The sequence below is a fragment of the Aspergillus flavus genome, chromosome 2 (assembly GCF_009017415.1).
Source record: "Aspergillus flavus chromosome 2, complete sequence".
Taxonomy (NCBI): domain Eukaryota; kingdom Fungi; phylum Ascomycota; class Eurotiomycetes; order Eurotiales; family Aspergillaceae; genus Aspergillus; species Aspergillus flavus.
Window position 1 is genome coordinate 4,530,417 of NC_092409.1, and position 12,462 is coordinate 4,542,878.

General features: G+C 47.4%; 4 protein-coding genes across 4 annotated transcripts; all 4 read left to right on the top strand.

The window, feature by feature from the left end:
* Window positions 1-4,525: 4,525 nt before the first annotated feature.
* On the top strand, window positions 4,526-4,825 carry F9C07_2131138 (uncharacterized protein). Its single transcript, XM_071509113.1, has one exon. The coding sequence runs from the start codon at window positions 4,551-4,553 to the stop codon at window positions 4,761-4,763; it is 213 nt and encodes a 70-aa protein (XP_071363949.1). The 5' UTR covers window positions 4,526-4,550; the 3' UTR covers window positions 4,764-4,825.
* A 666-nt stretch (window positions 4,826-5,491) lies between these two features.
* On the top strand, window positions 5,492-5,713 carry F9C07_2316 (uncharacterized protein; the record flags this gene model as incomplete). The annotated part of the gene is made up of 1 exon (XM_071510939.1): window positions 5,492-5,713. The coding sequence occupies one exon, from the start codon at window positions 5,492-5,494 to the stop codon at window positions 5,711-5,713; it is 222 nt and encodes a 73-aa protein (XP_071363950.1).
* Window positions 5,714-6,070: 357 nt separating this feature from the next.
* Window positions 6,071-6,700, top strand: F9C07_2315 (uncharacterized protein; the record flags this gene model as incomplete). The annotated part of the gene is made up of 4 exons (XM_071510938.1): window positions 6,071-6,240; window positions 6,274-6,345; window positions 6,397-6,528; window positions 6,580-6,700. The coding sequence occupies 4 exons, from the start codon at window positions 6,071-6,073 to the stop codon at window positions 6,698-6,700; spliced, it is 495 nt and encodes a 164-aa protein (XP_071363951.1).
* Window positions 6,701-10,595: 3,895 nt separating this feature from the next.
* F9C07_2314 (HMG box protein) lies at window positions 10,596-12,459 on the top strand. The gene is made up of 3 exons (XM_041290073.2): window positions 10,596-10,775; window positions 11,238-11,636; window positions 11,703-12,459. The coding sequence occupies exons 1-3, from the start codon at window positions 10,713-10,715 to the stop codon at window positions 12,150-12,152; spliced, it is 912 nt and encodes a 303-aa protein (XP_041143282.2). The 5' UTR covers window positions 10,596-10,712; the 3' UTR covers window positions 12,153-12,459.
* Window positions 12,460-12,462: the final 3 nt, after the last annotated feature.

A 12,462-nucleotide genomic window follows, 5' to 3' on the forward strand; every position in this document is an offset into this window, starting at 1 on the left:
GCCTTGTGTAAATGTCAATATACCATCTCAAATCCAAGTCCATGCTCACCACCCCCGTGCTGGGAAATGAGATCGACATGAAGGATGTCGTGGGGGCCATGCTGGGTTTATTTTTAATTCTGACTGTACACCATCCAGCGAGGCTGTTCAGCGAGTCCCCAAACGTATCTTCCGAGTCCCCTCACTAAAAGACTTGGCAGTTGAACCCGCCCAATCGAACGGGGATACTCCACAATAATCCGAGAGAAAAAAAAGCTCCTCAGGGTTCGGGGCAGAGCCGGAGTCCGAGTCCATTGCTCAGCAAATCATCGATGCTCTCTCCTTCCCCACAATGCAAATGTCGGTCTTTGGAAACAGTACTCCGTATGGCGTACTGACAACGGACATTATCTGCATCGAGCTGAGCTCAGAGAGCTTAGTATGGGATGACATGGACGGCTATGATTTGTCTTCCAGTTGCGCACAGCCTCCACGAGGTTTTCTCTTAGCTTATGCTTTTCTCTTATTGGGCACGTGTCAGTGAAAGTGGAATTCCCTTTGCTGTTGACATCTCTTCAAGGATAGTGACTGGATGCTTGATGTTGCCCAGAGGATGATGTCCAACCTATCCGTGCAGGAATCTAAAGTTATCCTGTGTAGCTGGGATAGTGTATCTTTAACTCTCATAATCATCGCGCGTATTTTAAGGTATTACCCGCTGATTTCTCATTTGTGGTATATCTCACAAAGGATTCACGGCGAATGAGCTCAAGGAGAATTGTATCTTATGTGGGAAAGTCTTGCTTAAGCTGCCGTCGCGCTCACTAAAGGGTCTATGTTGACCAGATAACGCCCCGTTTTTCTCAAGGCATACCCGGTACCTTCAGTCTTTCGAGCAGGGGGAAAGTTACGCACAATGCTTCTAGAACTTCTGAGTTGTAAGCCTTGCGCCGATCGTGACGATCTGGTCCACTTCCAACCCCGTGTCTTCAAGTAAGAATGATACTGTTCAGAGTCTCTCGTTCAATATCGAGCCAAATGACGACTTGACTGTTCATGCCTCCACAGGGACTGCTTTGGTGGGACACCAGGTTCCCAGCCTGCGAAGGTAAGGTAACTGCTGACTGTGGACGGCCTTTGAGTTAGGGTATCATGGCCCGCAGTCTATGGAGAGTAGACAACCTTCTCAGCCTCCCAACACCCTTTTGCTGCGTTTGTGCTTGTGCGGCTTATTGGAAGTAATGCTATGATTGGAGTAGATTGTCGGAGATCAGTCCATATGATACTCCATTATTGAGGAAAAGTTTGTTATCTCGCTTTTACTACCTGGGCTGCTAGACGAGTCCTTTTGCACGTATAATCCTGCGGAGAATGAAAACGCTCGTGGTACAGACACAACTAACAATATCCTCTGTTTTGTGATAGGTGAATAATCTTTGTCCATTTGGGAAAATCCATTTCTATATGTGATTCTCTCTCTCCCAAGAAGGCTTTTATCTCTTCTATCTCATATCCGATTTACTTCATAGTCTCTGTACGGAAGGAACTTCTGTCAGTTCACAAGGTAGTAATATCTATATTAGCCTGACACCATGACTTCTCGGATTAACTAACTGTGTAGACCTTCAACTCGTAGGTAAAATACAGGGAAATGCATAAAGAAGCAACAAGAATAAGATTGTAATAATACCACCCTACCGCTGTTCCCTTGACCCCTGGTTGGGACCATTCAGGACAGTCCGGAATGCCTGTCAGATCGTGATCGTCGCTGTCAGGAAAAAGGCGTGCCGCTACACCGGGCAAGAACCATATTAACGGATATCTCAGTTCACCATCATCTCCGTCAGGTGGGTAGTAAGTATCTCAAACTCCAGCAGCTCGTCTGCTTTGTCCTTAGACGTCTTTTCCTGTGTCTCCTTATCGGGACCGGGGGGCACGGTCCGGGCGTTTTCCTGCAAACATATCGGGTCCTTTCGATTCGCCGAGCAATCATAATGCCGTCTCTTGTCTCAGATGTCTTGGGATTTCTGCCCAACTGCTTGGTCTGCTGTGCCACACTGAATATGTGCACATAATGACATTAACACTGGAGGTTCAACCCAGCTGAGTTGACAAGGTAGCTCATTACCAAGCCCATGATCCTGTCTCTATACACCTTAAATGTACGGACAATATTAGCTCTCATAGGTGGGTTCTTGTCCTGGATGCCTTCCTCATCGCTGCTGATGATATGCACCTTTTGAAGCAGAGACGCTTACTACAAAGACACGTTCTTTGTGGACGGCGAGTAGAGTTAACAGGTCGCCATCCCATGTTGGTGAACACAAGATGCGCATGCCCCAAAGTGAATGTTTAGCGCAACGACACAATACTTGGAGTAATTGGCCCGGATTTGACATCATCCAAGTATAGCATGGGTAGCTGCTCTTTATCTTTGGGGCCTTCCCTTCATGTCGGGACAGCCTCAGTAGGTAAGTGGTGTCGTCCTTTAAGTGCTCAGCCACTTTCAACGTATAGCATATAGTACACGCTGTCTCGAAATACAGGTGTGCAGACCATGATGGTATGCCAAAGGACCCCCAACACCATCACGACACCCCGCATCCATTTTGAACCCTCGGATACAAATCCCATGGGGCCGGAATATCTGATCGATACACCAGATAGTCCTGTAACCAACCTTCAGTGGGCTTATTCTGCCATTGTGGGAACATGAGTATCAGAAGCTTTGATAAGCTTAGAGCCGTCAACAAACTAAAAAAAACGGTGTCCTCGGCTTTGGCCTTAAAGTAACAGGCTGTTATACGCTAACCCAGCTGATTGAGCCAACCCTAGTTGGTGCCATTGTTGAAGCGACACCCACGACTCTAGAATCTAGGGTAGGAGAAATCCACTTTGGTGCAAAAGGTATGTCGGAGATATCGTGTTTCTCATTCACATTGAACGGACGACTTGCCTCTCTGCCAGATTAATACAAAATCATCGCCAGAATTAATACTTATTATAATAGAGAAGACAGCTATTAGTCGAATGGACTTCTACTAAGCCACGTTCAATCATGACACTTTCAGTGAATGTCCGAGGTGTTTTAGGTGATCGGGGAGGTTGTCAAGGCTGTCTCGGTACTTACTGTCGCCAAAACGGGTGTAATCGAAAGGCCATGACCTCGTCGAGAGGGTAAATGATGTCCATGGCATTGGGTGGCTAATTGACTTATTGATAGCCGGATCAGGGCTTCTGATGATCAGATTTTGGTCAAGGGAGATAGGCATGCTGTACCCCTGATCTTGAAGAAGGCAGTCTGGATAGATACATCCGTCTTCACGATGCGGGAGCTTCGCAGGAGAAAAGCCCCAAGCAAGGGTCACCATCAGTATTCTGTTTGATATCGACGTATAGAAAGCATATAACCGAGTCAACTGCGTTCAAGGTCCACGCCTGCGACCAATTGGCCAGTTGTAGCAACGAAGACCTAATAATCTCATACCGAGCACGATCTAAGACGGGCAGCCAACTAGTATCATTGAGTTTCGTTTTTGGCTCAGGCCACTTGCTGTCAATCGGATTCCATAGGTCCCGAACAAGAACCAGTAACCTTGTCCAAGCCCCGCGATCACCCCCTGCCGACCCGCGTCGATTGGCTCGTCATATAGACGTTTCCGGACTGTATGGGTTTGCAAAGTAGTGGAACCAAATCTTTACCAATCGGCGGTGTTGGATCTAAGGAATCCGGCATGCTTGTTGTGGCTTGCTAAGAAAGAACAATACAAACAGTTGTGAGCCACACCAGGCCGCTCCATTAAAACAAGAGTGAATGTTGTTCGCGGTATAAGACGCCCTATAGGCATGTATGATTGTATGTAGCCCTCATTGTATGAGGCTATGCGGGAAGGGGGGAAATGCAAGATATAGATCGTCAGAAAACGAATGCTGCAGGGAGTCTAGCCCACAATCCAATACCTTCCATGATCTAGGGTTATTCCCTTGACCTCTCGTGCTACTAGACTATTAACTGTGAATCTATGAATACCAGCATTAACCTATCCTTCTATAATATCTTTCCCTGGAGCTATGACAATACCTTTAATAGTACGGATGAGGACTACATATCGATTGGATGCAGAAAAACAGGAAAAAATGAGATTGAAGCGAATCTACCAAACGAGCATTCTTTGGAGAATAAATGTTAGACACCCGAATCACCTCACTTCTTTCTCCGTTGGTATTGTCAGTGAATATCATGACACTAACTTTCTGGGGCACCTGGGCTAGAGACATTGTGCTTACAGGTCCGGATTCTTTTGAATAAACTAATGTAGGGCTAACGATGGCTGTGAAAGTCTTACAGTTCCAGCTATCGGTCGTGCTGGGCAAAAGAGGAATTGTTGATTGACATGCTAGATCTAGATGAAAAGCCCGGGGAGAAAGTAAACGGCAGATCAACATGTGGATTCAACTACAGAATACGAGGCTTCTACATAGTAGATCCATGCTGATCCCTGTTTGTTCCTCATGCATTGCAGCATTCTGTTCACTATCTGGTCCCGGGAAATAGTATCTATTTCATTTTTATGCATTGTATTGTTATCTTGGTTACTGTATTAGGTGGGTTTGCCAATAATCTGGGCTCTTTGTGCTTCATGCGAGGCCTGCGTGGCATTGGAGGCGGGTTGATAATCCCAAACATCGTCGCCTCTCTAGGATTTACGCTTCCACCAGGCAAATATCATCGAAGGGTTAGGTATCTTAAATGTGTTGTATACACTACTCACAGCAGTAGGTAAGGTTCTAGGTATCCCCGGTGAGTGTCTGGTGCCTTTATGGAATTGCGATCGCGTGACCAGCCTGGATATAAAGTTATAGGAGTTTAACAATAAGAAAAGAATAATACTATATGGAAAGATTGTGAGAAAGTATTGATGGTTCAGAGTCAGAGGGAAGACCTGATTTGGCTTCGGATATCTTGGAAACCATACCACACTTAAAGTCATAGAGTCAACCTACCAGAAGGCATCGAATGCTATTCGCTTGTTTCCGATTGGGAGCAAATCTAGTACACTATGCTCTGAAATGTTCATATATTGAATTGCTTTTTTAACGACTTAAATAGTCGTATCTAGCCTACAACATGGGAGACCTCGGCTGCCACCCCGTCCTTGACGGCGATGCCCGAGAGCCTCTGGTGAATATATCGCCCTCTCGCTAAATACCAATTTAACTAGGTTTAATGCTTTTATTTCACGGGTAAAAAGTGTCGTTAATGAAACAAATGTTTAAATCACCAGAGTCACAATGGCATTGCTCAGGAAGAGTAGAGCCCATGACATGTTCCACATCCTCGACAAGACGTGTTTATCCCTTCGGCTGTTGTTGCACCTGAAAATGTTACTGATGACCAAAAAAAATAAAATTGACCAATGAATTTGAGATCCCCATCTGGCCTTTCTCCAAGGGTAGAAATGTCGGCTATGGTGGCACTGCCCCGAGAGTGCCCAGCAGTCTTGATATCGACATGGCCAAAAATATGAATAGAGTGTTGAAAGCTGATCCTGAGAAAGCCTATGTCTTGCTCGAGCCTGGGGTGTCTTACTTTGACCTCCATGAGTACTTGGTCAAGCACAACCTCCGATGGTCCACTCATCCACACTGGGATGGATTCTTCGCCAAACCCAAAAGCGGACAAGAGCAAGCCGCCCCACGGGCAGGAACCAAACGAGAGCTGGCAGTTATTTGACTATGGTATTGGCCCGCATAGTGCTGGTATATTATATCAGTCGTCTCTCGGAATCGTCGTGAAAATGGAAATCTGCTAATGCCTAAACCTGGCGGGTATCAGGCGTACATAATTACCTTCCCCAGAGACAATGACTTGGATCAGATCGTGGAGATACTCCGACCTTGGAAATCTCTGGGGTAATTCAGAACACACCCAAGCTGGAGAACGTCCTAGTTAGTACCGTCCTGCAGGTATGTTCGCTAAGCTATTGAATACAGTTTATCGGTTTCTCACAATCAATCTCCCAGAGCCAATACACCAATTCTAACAAACCCCTGACCGACCTCGAACTAGATGAGATTTCAGAAAACCTCAATGTCGGTCGCTGGAATCTCTATGGAGCGATGTACGGTCCACCTGTCATACGCTCTTTGGTCCGTCATCAAAGCGTCCTTCAGCAAGATCTCCGTCGCCAAATTCTATTTCCCCGAGGATCATCCCAACGACATCATTCTACGGATCCGAAACGATACAATGCAAGCTTGGTATCCCATCCACTACTGAGCTTCAATTATTAGTCCTGGCTCCCCAGGGGGTACATCTATTCTTCTCTCCGATCGCCAAAGTAATGACCGAGATGCCAAAGCACAGTAAGATCTCACCCGCCACTTAAGCGAGGAATACGGATTTGACTTCATTAGCATGTTCGTCGTCGGGGCTCGTGAAATGCACCACATCGTCTGCATTCTGTTCGATCGGAAAGATCCCGATTCAAGAAATCGGGCTTATAAGCTTATTCAGGTTCTGATCGCCGAGGCGGCGGATCGGGCGGGGTGAATATCGCGCTCATCTCACATTGATGGACCGATTGCCGAGACTTACAGCTTCAATGAGAATGCTCAGATGAAATTGAACGAGAAGCTGAAGAACACGCATGATCCGAAAGGGACCTTGTGTCCAGGAAAGAACGGTATCTGGCCTGCCAACTATCGCAAGGAGGATTAGTGCCTGCATAAATCATAACATTACCCAGCCAAGATATATACTCCGTACGCAAGGTTTAATGTATATTGAAGACTAGTATAAGCTAGTACTTGAAGCTAAAGACCCTGATCCGAACAAGCCCTGGATAGTCCGACGGGCCGAACCGATCCACCGAATCAGAACTTCCCATGGCACCGTTGGCACTTGGCAGCAGCAAAAGAAAACTGGTTTTTGTCGGATATTGAAACAAGGAAATTTAAACCTCATCTGAAACAGTAAAGCATTTATTAGTAGCTACTGTGTATTCATCTCGTCTTGCTGTTCGCTTGTTTTACTGCCTAGGGCATATTTGTCCACCCCGCCCTTGCATGGCTCGTAGCCAAGCTTGAGTTACCTAATCTCTGAGTGGACTAAAAGACGATCAGCACGAAGTGTTTTTTGTACTTGTTTTTTATTCTTTTCATGTACCAAAACCATCGTGCAACGCAACCAGCCGCGCATATCATTCTATGCCTATGTCTATATATTAAGTCAAATTTTTGTTTGCTCGTGGATCCTAAGTTCCTATGACCATTAGTTCTGCCCTCAGCTCAGTCTAGCTGGGGAGTTTTTAGCGACTTCCTGAAAGTAGAAGTACTGAACATGCAGATCTATTATAAAGCACGTGATATTTAACCTGAATAGGAAAGTAAGTATCCAAACTCATCATTGTCTTATTCTTCTCAGTAAGTAATCAAAGCGACAGTCGCGTCTCTATCAACTCTGCCTTTTTATATTACATAGAGCCAAAGCAGGCCAGATGCTCAGAACATCTCCGAAAAGGAAAGCAATCAACAAAGCAATTCCTGTATCAACACCCCACAGTACCAGACCTGTTAGCTTACTGTCTCAGCCGCCAAGGCGAATATACTCCGTAGGGTCTTTCCTCCTCTGATTAACGCGGAATACAGGCCAGGTGTAGGTTTGCTGTGGGGGCACGGAGCTGAGTTCTTTCTTTCAAGTTATTAGCTATACTTCGTATAGAGCATGGTGTTCACATTATCGATCTTTTTACACATCGTAATTCCATTCAAGATATGCTTTGGCACTGTGGTCATTTTCACAAGGCTTGAACAAGAAGGGACTATATAAAATTTTGTTCTTGCACTATTACTGGAAAGCTGTGACCAACAATATATGTCTATTACGTAAAACAATTGACGGGGCTTCCAGAACCCTAAACGTTGGCGTGCGGTGGGTACCTTAGTACCTTGGATCGCTTTGTCGAGGTTTTCTAGTATGAGAAAGTGTATATCACCCGGAAGGGATGTATAACTCTATAATTTGGTTAATGTTAGCCCTTCCTAGATGATGGTAGTTGCTGGGATCGAGTTGCTGATTTACTTCTATACTCTGTAAGTGGGTTGCAGTACTTTATCACTGGGTGGATTACCTTTTGGTCTTCATGGTACGGAGTATGAGGCTTGGGTATTTGTGGAGTTTGGGTGAATTGATTAGATGGGCAGACTGAGAATTAATCTGAGCCATTGAAGGCGTATCATGTCTCGAGGTGATTAAACTTCTCTAATTTACAAACTGTATCTTAGTGTTTATTGAATGCTTGCCACTGTAGGTACTTGAGTAGCATTGTGACTGATTGCAGCTTAAGTGGAAGCGGCTCAAACTATACCTGAACTTCAAAGCGAGGTAGACAGTATGGCTGATAGTGCCTTGGCCCATACGGTCCAAATCCTTGTATCAGACAAGGGCTCATAACGATATATCTCTTTCAGTGAGTTCCTCTTACGATTATTGATTTGCTTATGCGATTTAAGGAGACTAATTTTGAGTACTAGCTGCCCCTGGTCATAAAGTCGAGGTGCTGACAAGGTAATGCATACCTTACCCACTATACAACATGACCAGCCTTTGTCCAAGCCACGAATCGTGGAGGCCACGACAGAGACGCTCAGATCATGGCTGATATCTATCGCTCTGACGCATAAAACCCGAAGCTCCATTATTGGGTATGTCCACAAGAAGTGGAGACCATGGCACAGACAAAAAGGGTATGCAGAGATTGCGAACAAGGCCGTAGTACTATGGCTTGTTTGATTAAACAGTGTTTGATGTCAATGCCTTTGCTGGATTATACATAGACTTGTCTAATAGATGCTAATGGCCCATCAGGACTCTGGAAATGACTTTAGCGATCTTCCGTCTACACGGTCTGCTATTGATCGAATCGTAAAAATAGATACTAGTGGGGTTTCTCTGAATCTGCATTGTTGCTTACGCCGGGGCTGTAACCGCCCACTAACAACAGCAGGAAGCTATCGCTACTTAAAATTGGCATGACCATAGCGCTGTGCCCAGACAAGGGAAAATTGTTCATTCGAAATATTCATAAAAGAGACGAAAAGTTTAGAGGAAAGAGGTACAATCATAAGGGAAGTATTTAGATGAGCACTGGAAAACAAATTAGAAAATCAGCAGCCAAAAAAGTGGCTACCCTGCAGACCCCGATTTGTGCCAGAGGGTTGTAGGAAGCCCGGGACATGGGGGGAAAAAGGAGGGTAGACCGCCATTTGATTGGGAGTGCCCGCTGGGGTGAAGGCGAAAAGTAAGCGGCCAAGGTGAGTCGAGACCCGCGCATGCCGCTGAGCCATTATGTCATGTTGGTTAGCGACCGCTGTGGCGACTGCGCCATTTGTTTACCCCCCCCAAAAGACTGTGAGGGCGTGAAGCGGATAGCGATGGCCTTTTGTTTCTACGTACAGAGCAGAAGGTACTAGGATATATGATGTTGGTCTTGAGACTGTAGTCCACATATGAAAATCACAGGTTCCAGGATTGCAAAATCAGCTAGATTCGTTGAGAGGCACAGTAGGTCCCTCCAAATCAGGCAGAACCTTTCGTCAGTGTTGCGTGGGCGAATGCGCCTGTCCAGCGGAACCTTTTGCGTTTGAGTTCATGTATCTGCTACTTGTGAAGTGTGCGTTTCTGATTTAAATTAACCGATTCGACTTTTATCAAGCTAGCAGACATCCTCACGAATCTGCCAGAGAAAACGTGTGGTGAGGGAAAGAAAGCAGAAAGCGCCTCAGTAGATGAGAATCATTTCCGGGCGCAGCGGGGTACATACAGCACAGTAGCTCTGCACTCTCGCGGGCGCATCCATGGAGGGGCAAAAACAAAAGTACTCTCTACCGGGACACGACAGCGTGTTGGCGGGGTTCAAACAAAGGTAAAAAGAAAGTAAAAAAAAAAAAGAATGAATGAAATGAAAGAAAAGAAAGCAGAAATATATATACTCTCTAACTAAATATTTTTTTTGCCCCCCAAAAGAATGGCCGATTAATCCATCCAAGAAAAATGTCAAAACAAATCCCAAAAATCCCAAATCCCGGGCTTCGCGGTGGAAAGATGGGCGGTGCGTTGGTTACGCATTGCAAACAAAAATCAGTTGGCGACCTTGGGAATGGACATGGAACACCGTAGGCACAGCACTAGTGGGTTTCAAGTATTCTTGGTGTGCGACCTCAGGGGAGGGGCAAACGAAGAAGCCTTGAGAGTAGGCGCCCGGCACCCGGGTGAGCATGTGTAGGCCTTGGGGGTGGTGAAGAGATTTGGGGCCGGGACAGGCTGCAGTGCAACCGAGAGTTGGCCGGCGCTTACAGGAGAGGACGGGACTCAGCTGAGCTCCCCGGTAGCCGCAGAATCCTAACGGGAGCTTCTGAAGACTACCAGCAAGACTGAGGTCAACAAGGCCTGAAGCACACTAGTGAACTCCCCGTGCCCACTGTCCTAGGGCCCCTAAGCCTAAAACAGCGACGCAACAGCACTTCAGGCTTTCAGCGCCCTTCAGCGCCCACTATTTAGTAGGGTCTAATCCCCCCTCTACCGCGACCCCGCTAGCGAAAATTTCTTTTTCCCTTTTTCCTCTTGTCTGAAACCCATTATTCCTCTCTTCTCTCTCTCTCCGTTCCCTTCTCCCCAGAAACAAAAATTATCCGAGTCTCTTTCTCAGTGGTGTTTCACTAGCCCTGGAATCATGTCGCGCAAAGACGACACTGTCACCGTCAACGTTGACGATTTCACTAGAACCCGCGATAGCGTAAGTCGCCCCTTGTTTACTGTCCGCCGGTCGCGCCGGACTGGGTGTCCGGCGCAACGCTCAGGTCTTCTCCCTGCTCATCACGCGTCCTACATAACCACGCCCGCTTTGTGGCTTACTACTATTTCCCCCTTTGGAATGCCCCCCTTTGCAACTTACATCTCATGTTTGTAAATTACTATCGACCCAATCTGGGGTAGCTTCACGTCGGATCGAATCCTGACCTTGCTCGTAACTTTATCGCGTGTTTGCTCCCTTTGTTCTTGTTTACCTTGACCGGGGTTATTTCTCCACACACCTTCAACAATGGCTAAACGCGCCTCGATCCCTGATCGGGGCCAGCCATCCTTGGACCTCATTACATCTATTGCCCGTGCTACTCATTCCGTCAATGCGGCCACCTCCGGCATCCGCGCGGTCACTTCTTTCGCGCCTAGTCAAGCTCAACTAACGTACGCGCAGGTGATCGTCAGTCTCGCGCAACTCCAGGCGGCTGTCTCCAAGCTGTCGGAGGCTTATATCAACCATGCGAACACCGTACTAAACCGCGGCCCGACGGTCGACATCGGGAACATCGCCAGCATCACCAACTCGCTTTATGAAAGTGGCTTGCTGGGCGCCCTCGGCGGTGGTGCTCGTGCTACTAGCCCCGGCGCAAAGTCCGAGGTGGGCGAGAAGAAGAAGCGCAAGCGCGCTCCCCCGGACCCCAATGCGCCCAAGCGCGCCTTGACTCCTTTCTTCCTTTACATGCAGCACAACCGCACCAAGATCAGCGAGGAAATGGGTCCCAGTGCCAAGCCCAAGGATGTCTCTGACGAGGGCACCCGTCGCTGGGCCGAGATGCCCGAGGAGGAGAAGGAGGTGAGTGTTCATTTGCGCCGGCTCCCAACTCGTCGCATCGTCATGACTAACCAGCGCGGTACATAGCACTGGAAGAAAATGTATGCGGACAACCTCGCAGTCTACAAGGAGAAGATGGCGGCCTACAAGGCTGGTCTTCCTTACACTGATGACGCGAAGGCTGCCAACCAGCTGCAACAGGAGGCGGACCGTGCGGAAACCACCCCTGCTGAAGAGTCCGAGGAGGAGGAGGAAGAGGAAGAGGAGGAAGAGGAGGAGGAGCCCGAACCAGTCCGGGAGCCTACCCCTCCACGCGCTGGCAAGCGTCGCCGCAGCGAGGCTGCTAAGGCTGCCAAAGATGTAGCCTCTCCTGCGGATACCAAGAAGGCATCACCCGAGAAGAAGAGGACGCGCACTCCCGCTTCGAGGGAAAAGAAGGTGCAAGAGGAGACCCCCGCCTCGACTCGTAAGTCGGCTGCGACAGAGAACAAGCGTGGCAAGAAGAAGCGCAAGAGCGAGGCTGCTGCTGAAGAGTAAAGATGATACTACGAGCGTATCTTTGGACATTGTCGTGGTGGATGGCCATGCGGGTTGTATAGGCATTCGGCGCATCTCTGTTTCTTCTCCTTTTTTTTTGGGAAGTGAACCGTACTCAGTGGTCCCTGTAACATGAAGTGCTATTTGCAGCCGGATTACTGTTAGGTGCTCTGGGGTAGGGCGGTTTGGAGTCTGATTCCTTTACTTTTTTTATTATCTATTATTTTCAGGAGCTTCGGTTTTGCTTTTAGGTCTAGCTTTACTCCAAGGGAAAATGGATCTTTCCGATTAGCGAAAGTTGAAATGGAAG